At 41.3% G+C, this 18,410-nt stretch overlaps 1 protein-coding gene, 1 long non-coding RNA gene and 1 other non-coding gene across 4 annotated transcripts; all 3 read left to right on the forward strand.

Annotated features, from left to right (window-relative positions):
• The first annotated feature begins 1,039 nt into the window (after window positions 1-1,039).
• On the forward strand, window positions 1,040-12,296 carry PUS1 (pseudouridine synthase 1). 2 transcript variants are annotated; one of them, XM_070762575.1, is made up of 6 exons: window positions 1,040-1,429; window positions 2,700-2,921; window positions 6,070-6,207; window positions 8,960-9,062; window positions 9,821-10,518; window positions 11,723-12,296. In XM_070762575.1, exons 1-6 carry the CDS (start codon window positions 1,208-1,210, stop codon window positions 11,765-11,767), a joined length of 1,428 nt encoding a protein of 475 aa, XP_070618676.1. In that variant the 5' UTR covers window positions 1,040-1,207; the 3' UTR covers window positions 11,768-12,296. The 2 variants fall into 2 exon arrangements, with proteins under 2 accessions (XP_070618676.1, XP_070618677.1); XM_070762576.1 differs by having other exon boundaries at window positions 1,087-1,510.
• A 1,027-nt stretch (window positions 12,297-13,323) lies between these two features.
• On the forward strand, window positions 13,324-15,846 carry LOC139172818 (uncharacterized). Its single transcript, XR_011559939.1, has 2 exons — window positions 13,324-13,499; window positions 14,485-15,846. It is a non-coding gene; the product is annotated as an uncharacterized lncRNA (long non-coding RNA).
• LOC139173647 (small nucleolar RNA SNORA49) lies at window positions 13,925-14,061 on the forward strand. The gene has a single exon (XR_011560079.1). It is a non-coding gene; the product is annotated as a small nucleolar RNA SNORA49 (small nucleolar RNA).
• Window positions 15,847-18,410: the final 2,564 nt, after the last annotated feature.

Below are 18,410 nucleotides of genomic sequence, written 5' to 3' on the forward strand. Positions count from 1 at the left end.
AACTGGTGCACTAGTGCAATGTTTCCCAACCTTGGCAACTTGAAGATATTTGGACTCCAACTCCCAGAATTCCCCAGCCAGCATTCACTGGCTGGGGAATTCTGGGAGTTGAAGTCCAAATATCTTCAAGTTGCCAAGGTTGGGAAACACTGCACTAGGCGAACCTGTGCAAAAGTCCCTAGACACAGCCTGAATGTAGTACGTATCTACACGGGACACCAATTCTCAATGTTTTAGTTTCCCCCAAGCTCTGAACCCTTAACCATAAAAAGACCTGGTTTTCTCCCAACATAGTCAAACCCCAGAAAAAATATTTGTTTGACTTCTATGCCATAGGACTCAGGGTGGCTTACAACAATATAACACAATACAATATAGTAGGAAGGAGTCAATATTAAAATTAAACACACAAAAATTATAAAACAAAAAAACTCATATAATACAAACTTAAATTCAATCCAATCAACCTACCACACATACCTATCCAATCAATTGAATACAAAATAAACCGAGCTCGCTTCCAACTCGGAAGAACAATTCAGGATCAGTTGGAAGGAGCCTTGTAAGATCATCTAGTCCAGGGGTAGGCAAACCTGGCTCTTCTAGGACTTATGGACTTCAACTCCCAGAATTCCTAAGCCAATCATACTAGCTCAGGAATTCTGGGAGTTGAAGTCCACATGTCTTATATAAGAACCAAGTTTGCCTACCCCTGACCTAGTCCATTCCCCCCCCCCTCGCTACCCTTGTCCCAAGCAGGAGACCCTACTACATCATTTCTGATAGGTGGCAATCTTGCTCTCAGAACATTTCTCCTTATTTCTAGGTTTTGAATCTCCAGGTTGACACTGCAACCCGGCCACCCACTCCTTGAAGCCAGCCTGGTGGGCTAATAAATAATTTTAATAAATAAATAAAAAAAATAAAATAAAATAAATATTAATACATAAATAAAATACGCGCTTAAAATTTAAATTTTACGGCTAATAAATAAAAAACGCGCAACGCCTCGTCCGTTCCACCCGGTCCCTCTTCGCTTGCCGTACGCCATCCCATAATTCCTCCTCTTCTTTCTCCTCCCCCCCTCCGCTTTTTGCTCCGGCTCCCATGTGGTCCCAGGTTGGGAAGCCGGGATTGGATTGCACGTCGGAACGCTAGCAAAAAATAAAATGCTTCCTGGGTTCGCTCCTCTCCGGCTCTGGCTGGAATGAGGTGGCTGCTTGGGGGCAAAAGAGGTTTTTTCGCTTCTTTGGGGGTCCCCCTTGGGGCATGGAGAAGCGGTCCCGGGGGGCGGCGGAGCGGGCGCCCACATGCTGGGTTTCTCGGGCAGAGCGCGGGGCTTTTGCTAGGGGGCTGGAGGTCTAGCCCGGTGGTGGACGGAGCCTGGAGGAGGAACACCGGGCATTGGAGCTGCAGCGCCGGTCTGGAGGTGGGTAGGCAAGGAAGGCGGAGAGGGTCGTTCTCACGACGATCAGAAGCCTGCAAGCCCTTGTGACCGGTCGTTGCAAAGGTCCTGCCTGCTTTGAGCTCCGCATTTTATTTCCTTCCTCCTTTTTACTAAATCTGCACTTCCATTTCTACTAGTTTGTTCTCACCATTCCTATCATCCTTTTCCTCCCTCTTAGGACTGTATGACTTTTGCTTGTATCCTAAGATTTTTTATTAATATCGATTGTTTCTTCATTGCTTATTTAACCCCTATGACAATCATTAAGTGTTATGCCACATGATTCTTGACAAATGTCTCTTTCTTTTATGTATGCTGAGAACATAAGCACCAAGACAAATTCTTTGTGTGTCCAATCACACTTGGCCAATAAAGAATTCTATTCTATTCTATTCTATTCCTTTCCTTCTCCCTTACTTTCTCCCACCTCTGCTCTCTCCTTCCTTCCTCTACCTACCTTCTTACCCTCCCTGTCTCTTATTTACCTGTTTGTGAGTCACTCTGAGTCCACGGAGAGGGACGGCATACAAATTTATTATTATTATTATTATTATTATTATTATTATTATTATTATTATTATTATTATCAATATTATATTAATATTAATATTAATATTTATGTCAATACAACACAGCAAACGAGATCACTATGCTGGATTTCATAGTTCATCACCAGTCGGGCGCTTCCCAAGCACCTAGGACTGCGTGATGTAGCGGCGAATTATGTTTGCCGATCCCAGTAAAGCGCCCTTATTATATATATAATATTATATATTAATAGTTATTATCATTATATTTGAAGGAATTAAATCTGTTTTCCAATGTTGTGTGTATAGCTGATTCTTGGCAGTGTTTGTTAAGTGTTTGTTAAGACAACTAGACACAAGAACAGTTTTTTCCCGAACACCATCACTCTACTAAACAAATAATTCCCTCAACACTGTCAAACTTTCTACTAAATCTGCACTTCTATTCTACTAGTTTTTCTCATCATTCCTTTCACCCATTTCCTCCCATGTTGACTGTATGACTGTAACTTGTTGCTTATATCCTAAGATTTTTATTAATATTGCTTCTTCATTGCTTATTTGATCCCTATGACAATCATTAAGTGTTGTACCACATGATTCTTGACAAATGTATATTTTATTTTATGTACGCTGAGAGCATCTGCACCAAGACAAATTCCTTGTGTGTCCAATCACACTTGGCCAATAAAAATTCTATTCTATTCTATTCTATTCTATTCCAGGGTCTTGCAATGGCTGAGCAATTGGGGAGTCTGGAAAACAGCCCGGCTAAGAGGCCGAGGGAGGGGGATGGCAGGGAGCCCGGGAAGCAGGAAGAGAACGGACATGATGCCAAAAGGCTTAAGGACCACGAGGAAGAGGTCAAGGACGAGGCGAAGAAGTTCCCGAAGAAGAAAGTGGTGCTGTTGCTGGTATATTGTGGGAAAGGCTACCATGGAATGCAGGTGAGTCCCTGGTCATGAGGGCAGGTGGGAATGACTTAGAACAGTGATGGTGAACCTATGGCATGCCTGCCACAGGTGGCATGCGCAGACATATCTGAGGCAGTAGTGAGTTGCTACCAGGAAGGTAAAGGATGCTGCTTTGTTGCGTGTGCAGCTTCAGTTATCTTATACACACAAAACGGCATCCCAGTGTGTTTTGACTTCGTTCTGCCGGGCTCTCTGGTAGGAGCCTCCTGAAAATTCAAGGGTACAAATTTCAGACACACACGTTTGAAAATTCAAAACAATGTTCTTTATCCCAAAATTCAAAATAAACTAAGCAATCTTTTTGTATTGCAAAGAGCAAAACAACCGGGTAGTCTGTACAATTTCCCTTAAGCAGTCATTAAGTACTTAGGTAGCAGCTGTGAAGAAACTTCACACCCTTTCTTCTTCCAACAAAGTGAGACACACACACACACACACACGTTGCTCTGCTTTGTTTTCAAAGGCGTGAAAAATCAACAAAGTCCAAAAACCAGCAACACAGGATTCCCGACGAACTGCGATCAGATACTCTTCCACAACGGCCAAACCCACACGCTGCTATTTATAGCAACAGCCCTAATTACTGGAGCCCCACCCAAACACAGGTGGCCTCTCTTATCTCCTGTAATATGTCCTTACTTGGTCTCTTCTACGCATAATTCTGCGCTTGCGTGGGTCCAAGAAGTCTTCATCCGAATCAATGGAAGATAATGGAGATTGACTGCCTGGGCTGTGTGCCAAGCCCTCCTCTGCCGAGTCACTCCCACCTTCTTCGTCCGAGGAAACTAAACTCTGAACTGACTCTGTCGGCAATAACACAGGCCTGTGACATGTTGAAGTTTCCCCTGCATCCACCTCCCCATTCCCTGGGGCAGGAGCTGGGCCAGAGCCAACCACAACAGACTTCTGCACATGAGCAGGAAGAAAAATCTTGTGAGGGAATGCACCTGAGATTCAGTGATTTGTTTGTTTCTGCGCGTGCGTGGGAGCAAAAAAAAATTGCTGGAATCTCACACATGCGCGTGACTCCATGAGATTTTGCTTCTCTTTTTTGGAGGGGGGGGGGAAGTTTATTAAATATATAAACATTAAAAAAAGACATAATCATTTCGCTTCTATTACATGTTAGTGCTATATTGTACAGTGTCTTGGGTTAAACATAGAGAGAGACAATAATAACAAACAAAATCTAATAAATTATTATTATTATTATTATTATTATTATTATTAATAATAATTATAATAATAACAGAGCTCCGGATCAGTTGGTCTGGATGGCCGTGCGGGCCGTCATGGGTCTTCCCAGATATGCCCATGTTTCGTCGACACTCAGTGGCCTACATTGGCTGTCGATTGGCATCCGGACACAATTCAAAGTGTTGGTGATGACCTATAAAGCCCTACATGGCATCGAACCAGATTACTTACGGGACTGCCTTTTGCTGCATAAATCCCAGTGGCCCATAAGGTCCCAGAGTTGGCCTTTTCCAGGTCCTGTCGACTAGACAATGTCGTCTGGCAGGGCCTAGGGGAAGAGCCTTCTCTGTGGTGGCTCCAGCCCTCTGGAATCATCTCCCTCCGGAAATTTGTACGGCCCCCACCCTCTTCGCCTTCTGCAAGACACTTAAGACCCATCTATGTTTCCAGGCTTGGGGCAGCTAGATCATGCCCCCTACTTCTCTGACCGTTAAATGTTATGTGTGGAGGTGATTGAGTAGACTGACTGTTTTGTATATAACGGGATTTTAATTTACTGTTTTTAACTATTAGATTTGTATACATATTGTTTGTATTGCACGTTGTGAGCCGCTCCGGGTCCTCGGAGAGGGACGGAATACAAGTCTAATAAATAATAATAATTATTATCTTGTTTGGATAAAGGTAAGCTGGTTCAGCTGGTGTTAGACTCTCTTGGATGGTCTTCAGCTTTTTTTTTTAATATAGTTTATTTATTAATACAAAAGGGGGGGAAGGGAAGTATAAACAGAGAGAAAAAGGGTAAGGGGAGAGGATACAAAATCAAGGAGTTTGGGGAAATGGTAGTATTATACATAGTAATACATAAAATTCTTTGTATCAATATTATATTTCTCAAACTATGTAAATAAAATGTATCCTTATTATTACCATTTATATCATATATTATATTTGTAAATCTTACATTTAATTTCCAATTAAATTCCAATTTCTAATATGTATATATATATACAGTAATACCTCGTCTTACGAACCTAATTGGTTCCAGGGGGAGGTTCGTAAGACGAAAAGTTCGTAAGACGAAACATTGTTTCCCATAGGAAACAATGTAAAATCCATTAATCCGTGCAGGGGGGGGGGAAAACCCGCAAAAAAATGCCGCCGCCCGGCTGTCACCTTTTAAAACAGCCGGGGGGCTTCCCAGCAGCCTCCCGAAGCCGAACGCCAAACCCGAACTTCCGGGTTCGGCGTTCGGGAGGCAGCTGGGAAGCCCCCCGGCTGTTTTAAAAGGTGACAGCCTAGCTGCGGGGTTTCCCAGTGGCCTCCCGAATGCCGAACCCGGAAGTTCAGCAAAAGTTCGGGAGGCCGCTGGGAAGTCGCGCCGCCCGGCTGTCACCTTTTAAAACAGCTGGGGGGCTTCTCGGAGGCCTCTCGAACGCCGAACCCGGAAGTTTGGGTTTGGCGTTTGGCTTCGGAAGGCTGCTGGGAAGCCCCCCGGCTGTTTTAAAAGGTGACAGCCGGGCGACGCGGCTTCCCAGTGGCCTCCCGAACCCGAACTTTTGCCGAACTTCCGGGTTTGGCATTCGGGAGGCCACTGGGAAGCCCCGCAGCCCGGCTGTCACCTTTTAAAACAGCCGGGGGGCTTCCCAGCAGCCTCCTGAACGCCGAACCTGGAAGTTCGGGTTTGGCGTTCGTAAGACGAAAAAAGTTCGTAAGAAGAGCAAAAATTTTCTGAAAGATAAATAAAGATGATTTGTGAAAGGGGAAAGTAAAAGCCAAGGAGTTAGAAAGATTTGAAATTTATTTAAGTAAGTGATATAATTAAATCTTCAGCTTTTAAAAGCAGCAGAGAATTTTATTTCGCGGTCTCAGAAGTGCTAGAATACATTCAATTCTCTCTCTCTGTCTGTTTTTCCCCTTTCAGCGCAACGTGACAAATTCCCAGTACAGGACAATTGAAGATGACTTAGTAGCAGCCCTTATAAAATCCGGATGTATTCCAGAAAACCACGGAGAAGACATGAAGAAAATGTCATTCCAGAGATGTGCTAGGACCGATAAGGTAATAGTGATAGTTCTTGACTTAATGATCATTGTGGATGCTCTCAGAGTCCCTGATGAAGACGATGTCTTCAAAGGGGCTAAGAGCAACCCAGCCGTGTGGGGTCACTCGCGAACGCGAATCCTAGAAAGAAGACTTGGACACATTTTCTCTCTGGGTGAAGTGACACAGTATAGAGTTGTGTACTTCTTTTTATTTGGGAGCATAAGGAAATGGGGATAATTACACGTACATGTCAAGTGATACACAAACGTCCAATAACATAACTTCAAACATGACATATTTTTGAGTCCTTCCTTTCCCACAAACCAATTTCCTAGAAACTTTTCCTGTGAGCAAATGTTTCTCACACCTAATTTCTTTGAAGCCTTCTGCCTTATCACAACCAATCTCCTTAATCACCCTCTCGTCCTGTGTTTGCTTCGGGCAATGTAAATCTCCCCCTTTGATCGTATAACGTCCTGTCTGGAGTGATGTAAACTTTGTTTATCAGTGAGATGTTTATTGAGCTCTTTTGTTCACCAGAAATACAAACTAGGCAAGTTAGTACCGTCCTATCCTGGCTTATAATGGAATCAGGATAAGCAGAGCATTTTTATGCTAGAGGTCCAGATATATATACAGCGATCCCTCGATTTTCGCGATCTCGTTCTTCGCGAAACGCTATATCGCGATTTTTCCCACCCGATGACGTCACTCTCTTCCTTCCTTTCTCATCTTTCTTTCTCTCTCTCTTTCTCTATCTTGCTTCTTCCTCTCTCACACTCTCTTCCTCCCTCTCTCATCTCTTTCTTTCCTTCTCTCTCTTTCTCTATCTCTCCCCCTCTTGCTGGCGGGCGGTGGGCGGGCGGGCGGGCAAGCGGGGGCATCAGTGAGGAAGACCCAGGGAAGGTTCCTTCGGCCGCCCAGCAGCTGATCTGCTCGGTAGCGCAGCAGCAGCGAGGAGCCGAATCGGGGTTTCCCCTTTGTGTGGGCGGCGGGGAAACCCCGATCTTCGTCTGCTCGCTGCTGCTGCGCTGCCGAGCAGATCAGCTGCTGGGCGGCCGAAGGAACCTTCCCTGGGTCTTCCCCGCCGCCCACGCAAACTCCACCATCTGCGCATGCGCGGCCATGAAAAAAAGGGCGCGCATGCGCAGATGGTGTTTTTACTTCCGCAACCCTACATCGCGAAAAATCGATTATCGCAAGGGGTCTTGGAACGGAACCCTCGCGATAATCGAGGGATCACTGTAATATGATATAATCCTATTCTAACATTTTTATGCTATACTGCAACAGATCATTAGTTTAATGACGGGGAATTAAAGTTTGTGCTGAGTAGGTAATACAAGGTGGTGTCAATACAGGGATGCTAACAGGTGGTTTTTGAATGAACTGCTTTCCCCCCAGGACTTAATTATAACATTGAATTTTTTCAAGTCTGCGAATTGTAAATTGAGTGGTAAACGTTTTTAGAAATGTGACTCTGACATTTTTTTTAAGTTTATTGAATATATACACATTAAAACAAGACAGTAAGTAATCTTTCATGTTGGTGCTATATAATACAGTGTCTTGGGTTAAACATATAAATACAGAAAGAAAAAAGACAACAACAAATACAGTGATACCTCATCTTACGAACTTAATTGGTTCTGGGATGAGGTTTGTAAGGTGAAAAGTTTGTAAGACAAAACAATGTTTCCCATAGGAATCAATAGAAAAGCGATTAATGCATGCAAGCCCAAAACTCACCCCCTTTGCCAGCCGAAGCGCCCGTTTTTGAACTGTTGGGATTCCCCTGAGGCTCCCGTCCATGGAAAACCCCACCTCCGGACTTCCGTGTTTTTGTGATGCTGCAGGGGAATCCCAGCAGCGCAAAAACAGGTGCTTTGCTGGCAGAGGTGGGGTTTCCCAGTGAGGGGAGCCTCAGAGAAATTGCAGCATCGCAAAAACACAGAAGTCCTCAAAACCCCACCTCCGGACTTCCCTGCAGCATCACAAAAAGATGGAAGTCCGGAGGTGGTGTTTCCCATGGAGGGGAGCCTCAGGGGAAACCCAGCAGTGCAAAAACATGGGCTTCATTGGCAACAGAAGTCCGGAGGTGGGGCATCCCAGTGGCGGCAGCTGGAGTTTGTAAGGTGAAAATAGTTTGGAAGAAGATGCAAAAAAATCTTAAACCCCGGGTTTATATCTCGAAAAGTTTGTATGACGAGGGGTTTGTAAGACGAGGTATCACAGTACAAGCAAAACAAAATGCAACAAATGACAAATACAACCCCCACCCCCAGCTGTTTTAATCGACAGCTTTCTTATATTATAGCATTTTTACAGCATATAGTACCAGCGGCTAATCTTCGTTCTATGTAAAACCTTTTTTAAAAAAATTCTTACTTTTTCCTTTGTATCTTGTTACATCAAAAAGTCAGTGGCATTTTTATAACATAATCAGTTTCTGTCCAGTTCTGTTTAGAGCAGTGGTTCTCAGCCTGGGGGTCGTGACTACTTTGGGGGTCGAACGACCATTTCGCAGGGGTCGCCTAGGACCCTGGGAAAAGACAAATATCCCATGGTGTTAGGAACTAAAGCTCCTATTCTGGAACATATTTTTACAGTGTGGGTGTCCCTCTGACCTTCCTGCCAATCATCTTAAAGCTCTGTTGGGAGAATTGGTGCTAGACTTATGGTTGGGGGTCACCACAACATGAGGTTATGGCATTAGAAAGGTTGAGACTTTTATTTTATTTCCTTTTCTTTTGTGGAAAAAATTCAGGGTGTGTCTGCGGCCGGACAGATCGTTTCCTTGAAGGTCTGGATGATTGAAGATATTTTACAGAAGATAAACAAGCATCTTCCTTCTCACATAAGAATTTTAGGTAAGGCAACAGTGCTTTAGAATGATATAATAATTAGATTTATATGCCTCCCCTCCTCGAGGACTCGGAGCGGCTCACAACAAGGAAAACAATACAATGAATACAAATCCAACATTTAAAAACAGTTTAAAAACCCTTATAAAAAATAATCATACAAACCAAACAAACCATGCATAAACCTCAATAGCTAAGGGGTGTGCTAATTTCCCCATGCCTGGTGACATAGGTGGATTTTCAAATGTTTGTGAAAGGCGAGGAGGGTGGGGGCAGTCCTGATCTCCAGGGGGAGTTGATTCCAGAGGGCCGGGGCCGCCACAGAGAAGGCTCTTCCCCTGGGTTCCGCCAGATGGCATTGTTTAGTCGATGGGACCTGGAGAAAGCCAACTCTGTGGGATATAATCGGTTGCTGGGATTCGTGTGGCAGAAGGCGGTCCCGGAGGTATTCTGGAACGATGCCATGTAGGGCTTTATGGGTCATAACTTTGAATTGAGACCGGAAACTGATCGGCAGCCAGTGCAGGCCGTGGAGTGTTGGAGAGACCTGGACATATCTGGGAAAGCCCATGATTGCTCTCGCGGCTGCATTCTGCACGATCAGAAGTTTCCGAACACTTTTCAAAGGTAGCCCCATGTAGAGAGTGTTGCAGTAGTCGAACCTCGAGGTTTTCTTGTTTCTGGGATCCTGCCCAGCTGTGAATGAAATTATAGATTGACGCAAATCTATAGGACAGTTTTGTCTGGTTTTTTTAAACAAACAGGGCTGAAAAGAGTGACCGGGAAATTCAATTCCAAGAACAGATGTGATGCCCGGACCTATTCATACATTCTGCCAACGTTCGCCTTTGCTCACAAGGATGACACATCTCAGGATGAAAAGTACCGCTTGAGTGCCGAGACTTTGGTGGCCGTCAACGATCTTCTGGCTTGCTATAAAGGCACCCACAACTTCCATAACTTCACCTCCCAGAAGGGCCCCAAAGATCCCAGCGCCAAACGTTACATCATTGAGATGTTTTGCGAAGAGCCCTTCGTGAGGGACGGCTTGGAATTTGCGGTGGTGAAGGTGAAAGGACAGAGTTTTATGATGCACCAGATCCGGAAAATGATCGGCTTGGTCATCGCGATCATCAAGGGCCACGCCGCCAAATCTATCATGGAACAGAGCTGGGGAGAGGAGAAGGTGGACATTCCCAAAGCTCCCGGCCTGGGTCTTATTTTGGAACGGGTTCACTTTGAGAGCTACAACCAACGGTTTGGGGACGACGGTCTCCATGAAGCCCTGGAATGGGTGGAAGAAGAGGAGAAGATCGCTGCTTTCAAAGAGCAGCACATCTATCCCACCATTATCAATACGGAGAAGGAGGAAAAGTCCATGATGACCTGGCTGGAGACGCTCTTCAACCATCAGTTTGATTCCACCATCTCAAGGTTGCAGGAAGACACCAAAGATACCAAGGTAAGGGCGAAGGATCTTGAACATCTCCTTCTTGTATAGGAAAGTGAACACAAGAACAAGGGGACACAATCTGAAGTTAGTTGGGGGAAAGATCAAAAGCAACATGAGAAAATATTATTTTACTGAAAGAGTAGTAGATCCTTGGAACAAACTTCCGGCAGACGTGGTAGATAAATCCACAGTAACTGAATTTAAACATGCCTGGGATAAACATATATCCATCCTAAGATAAAATACAGAAAATAGTATAAGGGCAGACTAGATGGACAATGAGGTCTTTTTCTGCCGTCAGACTTCTATGTTTCTATGTTTCTCAGCACAAGAACCAGGGGGACTAGGTGGTGATAGGGCTGGATTAGAAGTGGTGAGGCTCCTATTGAGGTCCCCTCTCAATTAAATTACTGGGGTGATTTGAGCTCTTTCTCAGCCCACAGATTTATCATTGTAAGGATAACATGATGGGAGACCTCAATGATGGGCTGTCAAAAAATTTTACTGCCACATTTAGGCATGGAGTATTTTAATTGTTTTATTATTAATATTTTTTATTTACAAGACTATATACAAAAGACATAACAACATATAAACATCAATAGACAATATACAATAACAACGGAAAATACATTAAAAAGGTTGGGCGGGTGAACGACAGATATATGATAAGAAGTTGTGCTGTGAGTATTCTCAATATCCCGATATAGTATAGTTAAATAATTACATTGTACATAAATAAGAGATAAAGTTGAGTATGAAATGGCAGAAAGATTATAAATATATAGGTTTGGTTTTCGTATATATCTTATTTCAATCTTTTACTAAAATAAAATAAACAAAACACCAGACTGTTATTTTTGTACACATACAATTACAATTGTTAATCAATCAGATTTTTTCTCTTTTTCCCCTTTTCTACCCAGCAATAGAAAGAGTCCCAGCAGTTATAAAAGACAGAATCTTTGTTATTTCTAAGTTCCATAGTTAGTTTGGTCATTTCTGCGCAGCTTCCAACATTTTCTAATATTAGTCCATCATGTGGCATGTCATCATTTTTCCACCATTGTGCGAATGCTAGTCTGGCCGCTGTAGTAATATGTATAACTAGATAAATTTGATTTTTTTTTTTCAAATTTTGTCTTGTAATACCCAAGAGGAAACATTCTGGAGTTTTATCTATTGAAGAATTAAAATATTTTGCTTCTTTCAGTCTGATCCTGAAGGCAGCGATGGATGCGAAGACAATTCTGACTGAAGATTTCAGGCACACTTTGATACCCTGGATTCAAGTCCCTTTGAAAATCAAGCTTTTTTTTCAATTATATTCCTTAGTCTTGAACAGAGATGATGAAGGACAGAAATGATTTGCCATCCTCTCTGCAGCAATGGAATGAAAGACGTGTTAGCTATAACAAATACTGCTTCAATTATGCTGGATAAAAGAAAATGATTTTTTAAAAATGTGTTGGAGAAAAGTAATTATCGGACTCTTACAGATAAATGCAAACCCTTAAGAATGCTAAGTGTTCTTTTGGAAAGCTTTCTATGATTATCAGTCATGTAATAAGGATTTTGGAAACCCTTTCTTCCTTTTCTAAAAACAATATATTTTTATTTTATTTTTAATTTCAACTTTCTCATAGACCAAATAATGTTGAAACAAACTCTGGGTTGGAACAACTGAGTTTCATCTCCATTTTTTAGAAAACTCTATTTCAGGGGTGGGGTATTTTTTTGTAAATGCTCCTTCTGAAAATAATAATAAAGGCTTATGACACAAGGTACAGAGATTTTTTTAAAAATGATTTTTTATCCAGGCTGTATGTAATGCTGCCATAACTTGGTTGATCTGGGGGAAGGTCAGAGAATATTCTTGGCATTGGAAGCCATCAAGAAAAAGAAATCAGAATGTATTTGTTTCGCTTACTAGGTGACTAATCAGTACAGGTAGTTGTTGACTTAACCATTCATTTAGTGACCCTTCAAAGTTAACAACACTGAAAAAATTAACTGAATATTTGCAAGTCAAGGATGAGTATATGGATGACAACGAATTCCCTAATTTAAAAATAAATAGAATAAAAGAACAGCTTAGCTGTAAATAAATGGCTATTTATTATCATTTATTTGTGAATTGGAGATTGGATTCAGTTATATGACTATATTTTTATGAGCAAAATATGGGAGAGCCAGATAGTTGGAAAACTGCTGGAAAATTTTTATAACAATAATCCTGTTTAGAAAAATACTTTTTATCTCTTGAGGATAAGATGCAGAACAAAGCCTACTATTTCTATGATAAAATCCATCTTTTTTTAAGATAAATAAATATATATATATATATATATATATATATATATATATATATATATATATATATATATATATATATATATATATATATATATATATCAAGCTTTATTGTTATTCTCCTTGTGTCTGATTGAAAAATCAGAATTTCACACTCCTGCTGCTCTTATTTTTAAATATAAGTCAATAATGAATATATGGTTTAGGTAGGGTCTCCTGTTTAGGCGAGGGGGGGGGTTGGAGTAGACCACTAGATGACCTACAAAGTCTGTTCCAATCTCTTAATCTGAAGAGGTAAATGTGTATACTTTGCTCTCCCACTCTCCAAATCATTTAGTCCCTTGCTGGCTTCCGTAGCGGGAATCATGCCTTGCTAATTTTCCTCTTCCGTTTACGAAGATCCCCTCACCTTCTGCGCCTGCGCTGCCAGAGCTCTAAATAGGAATCGGCCAATAGAATCCCCCCACCCCCATGAGGAGCTCGCGATGGTATAGTCTGTACAGGAGAATTCTTAAGTGTTGCCGTCGGTTGCAGAATGCAGTAAACGTGCTTTTGAGCAAACTTGGAGAAGTGCTGTTTGCGTGGGGAGTAAAAATAGAACTAGTAGGGAGATGAATTTTTTTTTTAAAGGATTAAATGCATTTTTTTAAAGTAACGGAAGGGTGTTTTCTTGGTTGGTGAGTACTTAAAAGCAAATATATAAATTAGATTTTCAGCCAGTGCAATGGGCATAGTGAATGGGTTTGTAAGGTGTGAGTTTTATGTATTTTATGATGGCTTTTTTTAATATGCTTGTTTTTGTTTCTTACTTTTACTTTTCAAAAGTTTTGTGGCCTTTGGATTAGCTTCTGTAGATTTAATTGCTTGCAAGCAAGCATCTGGAGGAGAGGCGCGGTTACATAAATATAAATTAATAAGCAAATAAAATTTAATTCCAGCATGGATTTAACATAGGTCTCTGGGTTTTGTTCATTTTGATATCCAAGGTTGTGAAATTGGATTAATTAATAAATGATAGTTTAATTCCATCATGAGCACATTTGTTGAGTGAGAGAGATTTATGAATGGTGTAATAATCATATTATAAATTGCAACTCCTGCTTTTCCTCAGCCTTACTCCAGAGGCTCCACAACCCATGGAGTGCCTTGGCATTGCCTGAGGATACAGTGAAAATGTGATGAACTGGATATCCAGAGGTTATTTCGTCCCCTTTGAGGCTTCCAGTTGGAACAAACATTTTGTTACATGTTGATTGATTGGGGAGCAGTAAATTATCTCAGACCTGGCTTGCTAAATGCATTTTTTATTTATTTATTAATCAAATTTGTATGCCGCCCCTCTTTGCAGACTGGGGCAGCTAACAACAGTAATAAAACAATATCAACAAATCTAATATTTTAATTAATTTAAAAAGAAACCCCAATTTAAGAGACCAATCATACATACAGACATACCAGGCATAAAATTTTTATAAGCCTAGGGGGAAGGGAATATCTCAATTTCCCCATGCCTGAAGACAGAGGTGGGTTTTAAGGAGCTTAGGAAAGGCAAGGAGGGTGGGGCAACTCTGATATCTGGGGGGAGTTGGTTCCAGAGGGCCGGGGCCGCCACAGAGAAGGCATAATTAGGAATTTCTGTTTCACTTCTTTTTCCTTTTTCAGGTACTTTATTTCAAAGTGTGATACTCATGATGGACAGCATTGACTGCCAGGCACACCTTCTACGTAATGAGCACAATTGATCTCCAGAACAGATCCCAGCAGTATAAAAAATGTATTGATCTTGAGTCCTTCACAAGAAGATATGTAATGAGCACAATTGATCTCCAGAACAGATCCCAGCAGTATAAATAATGTATTGATCTTGAGTCCTTCACAAGAAGATACATACCAAGGTTTTCTCCTGAATGAATGAATGAATTAATCTTTTGGATTAACTGGCTTGTAACCTCTAAACTAGTGTTTCTCAATCTTGGGGTCGGGACCCCTTTTGGGGTCGAGCAACCAGTTCACAGGGGTCACCTAAGACCAGGAGAAAAGACAAATTCCCCACGGTGTTAGGAACTAAAGCTGGTGCCTTGGAATTTATTTTTACAATCCAAACAATCAGGTGTTTACAGTGGGGGTGTCCCTCTGGTATTCCTGCCAATCAGCTTAAAGCTCTGTTGGGAAAATTGGTGCTAAACTTATGGTTGGGAGTCACCACAACATGAGGAACTGTATTAAGGGGTCGCGGCATTAGAAAGGTCGAGAACCACTGCTGTAAACATTGGAAGGAACCGCCCTATGTTAAAAGCATTGAATGGTTGGAATATGCCATTAAGAAGTTTAGCTGTTTGAGAGAACCTACATAAAAAGCAATGTGGTTTTCCTAAGTCCCATTTTTTAAAAATAAAGTTAACAGCAGGGACATGCAAAATCCAAAAGCAAGCTGTATCACGGTTTAGGATGGGTCTCCAAACTTGGCAAATTTAAGGTTGGCAGCAGAATTCTACAAGTCTTATTTATTTATTATTTATTAATCAGATTTGTATGCCGCCCCTCTCCGCAGACTCGAGGCAGCTAACAGCAATAATAATACAATGTAAACAAATCTAATATTTAAGTTAATTTAAAAAACCCCAATTTAAGAAACCAATCATACATACTGACATACCATGCATAAATTTTATAAGCCTAGGGGGAAGAGAAAGTCTCAATTCCCCCATGCCTGACGACAGAGGTGGGTTTTAAGGAGCTTACGAAAGGCAAGGAGGGTGGCAAGTCCTGGTTTCAGATGAGAGAGGATCTCAGCCTCTTGAGCTAGGGTTAGGTAGGATCAGATTGTAGGTGAAATCACTCTATCCTATCTAAAAGTTTATTTTGGTTCTTGCATAAGAATCCTGATGTTATCCCTGCTAAAATTCTACCTTGTTCAGGACAGAATTTTAGAGGACTGGAAAAATGATTTTAGGGTATATCTAACTTAAGCTCTCATCTCTCCATATCTATAATCTTGTAACTGCAATAAAATAAACTGGATTCTAACATTGTGTCTGAACTTCCTTGAAACTTTTTTTAAAGTTGCCAATGGCACATGCAAGTGAGATAATGATAACCATCTTGGCGTAATTGTTTTAAGAGCCTCTGGGATGAAATGATTAGTGGGTGACATCACATTTGCCCAGGGATGCAAGGGGGGGGGCGCCTTTCATGTCACTGCAAGGGGCTGAAGCTCTGCACACCAGAACCAACTAGACACAAGAACAGTTTTTCCCCTCCTGCCATCACTCTGCTAAACAAATAATTCCCTCAACTGTCAAACTATTAATCTCATTGTTTCCATCACTCATCTCCCACTTTTGACTGTATAACTGTAACTGTGGCTTGTATCTTCACAATTTATATTGACTGGCTCCTACTATGATTGGATTGCTTATTTGTACCCAGACTATCATTGTGTTGTACCTTATGGTTCTTGAACTATTTTTTTATGTACACTGAGAGCATATGCACCAAGGCAAATTTCTTGGGTGTCCATTCACACTTGGCCAATAAAGAATTCTATTCTATCCTATCCTATTCTATTCCCAGACTATCATTAAGTGTTGTACCTTATGATTCTTGATAAACTATTTTTTTATGTTCACTGAGAGCTTATGTACCAAGACAAATTCCTTGTGTATCCAATCACACTTTGCCAATAAAGAAATCTATTCTCTGACTAGTATTAAGTGTTGTACCCAGTGATGGGCTCCTACGGGCATGATCAGATACGCAGAACTGATAGAAAAATTTTGATTCCCCCCCCCCTTCTGGGTTCTGGGTATGCTTTTCCTATCACAGTAAATGAGGTTGAATGTGTATAACTTTAGCGACTCATTAGGTCCCACAGAGTTGGCCTCCAGTTCCCGTCAGCAAGACAGTGTCGGGGCCTAGGGGAAGAGCCTTCTCTACGGGGGCCCGGCTCTCTGGAATCAGCTCCCCTGGAGATTCGTACTGCCCCCACCCTCCTCGCCTTCCGCAAGAGTCTTAAGACTCACCTATGTCGCCAGACTTGGGGCAATTAAGTCTCCCTATGAAATGAGATAGTATATGTTGTATGATTGAACTGGTATTATTATTTTTAAATATTGGATTTTTAGATTGTACGGTAGTTTTAAATTTAATTAGATTTGCCATTGTACTGTACTGTTATGCTGTTAGCCGCCCCAAGTCCTCGGAGAAGGGCGACAAATCGAATGAATGAATGAATGAAAGAAAATTTTTTTTTAAGAAGAGTTGTGTGTGTGTACTGTATATACATATACTTTATATAATGTAATGTAATATTTTTGCGTGCCTATGTGTAATATGTATGTACACATGGCATATATACATAGAATTAAATAATATATTTTGGATGTTCAGTAATAGGGAAATTGTCTCCCTTTGAGGCGAGGAGAGACCAGGCATCCTAACCCAAACCCTTGACGTGAGTGACGTCAAGTTGGCCATTTGTAGGCCAGTCATATGACCTTTAAACCACCCCTGGTCACATGATCAAGCCACTCCTACCTGGTCACATGGCCAACAAGCCACACCCTCAAAAAGCCACACCCATAGATAGTAAAAATTCTTGCAGCCCTTCACTGGTTGTACCTCATGATTCTTGACAAATGTATCTCTTCTTTTATGTGCATTGAAATCATGCAGTAAAAACAAATTACTTGTGTTTCCAATCACACTTGGCTAATAAAATTATTCTATTCTATTCTACCTGTGTTCAGTTTTGGAGACTTCACCTACAAAAATATATTGATAAAATTGAACGGTATAAAAATGGTGGAAGGTCTTAAGCATAAAACTTATCAGGAAAGACTTTATGAACTCAATCTGTATAGTCTGGAGGACAGAAGGGAAAGGGGGGACATGATAGAAATATTTAAATAGGTTAAAGGGTTAAATAAGGTTCAGGAGGGCAGTGTTTTTAATAGGAAAGTGAACACAAGAACAAGGGGCCACAATCTGAGATTAGTTGGGGGAAAGATCAGAAGCAATGTGAGAGAATATTTGACTGAAAGAGTAGTAGATGCTCGGAACAAACTTCTAGCAAACCGGATAGGTAAATCCACAGTAACTGAATTTAAAATGCCTGGGATAAACATATATCCATCCGAAGATAAAACATAGGAAATAGTACAAGGGCAGACTAGGTGGACCATGAGGTCTTTTTCTACCGTCAATCTATGTTTCTATTACAGTATATTCTATTCAGAATATCCCATTTCCCATTTGTATGAGTCTCCCAGTGTAGCTTTGCAAAGTGGGATGGGCAGCATAAAAAATAACATTGCAAGATAGAATCTGCTCGGTCCCCGGAGCTAGAGATTTATTCTTCCTAAATATTAAATTTAGTCTTAATATTGTCCACTATAGACAGGGCAGGCAACTTTCCACGTGAAATAAACCATTGTTTATTTTCCATTGAATGCTTTTTGCAATGGAACTGAATTCAAATACATTCAAGAATGCATGGCTAGAGGCATCAATAGAATACATATCTCCTTATGAGAGTACTAAAACCCAAATTGTTTAGAAAAGCCAACCCAAAAATGCAAGTTCTAATT

This window comes from Erythrolamprus reginae, chromosome 10 (assembly GCF_031021105.1).
Source record: "Erythrolamprus reginae isolate rEryReg1 chromosome 10, rEryReg1.hap1, whole genome shotgun sequence".
In the NCBI taxonomy this organism is placed as follows: Eukaryota; Metazoa; Chordata; class Lepidosauria; order Squamata; family Dipsadidae; genus Erythrolamprus; species Erythrolamprus reginae.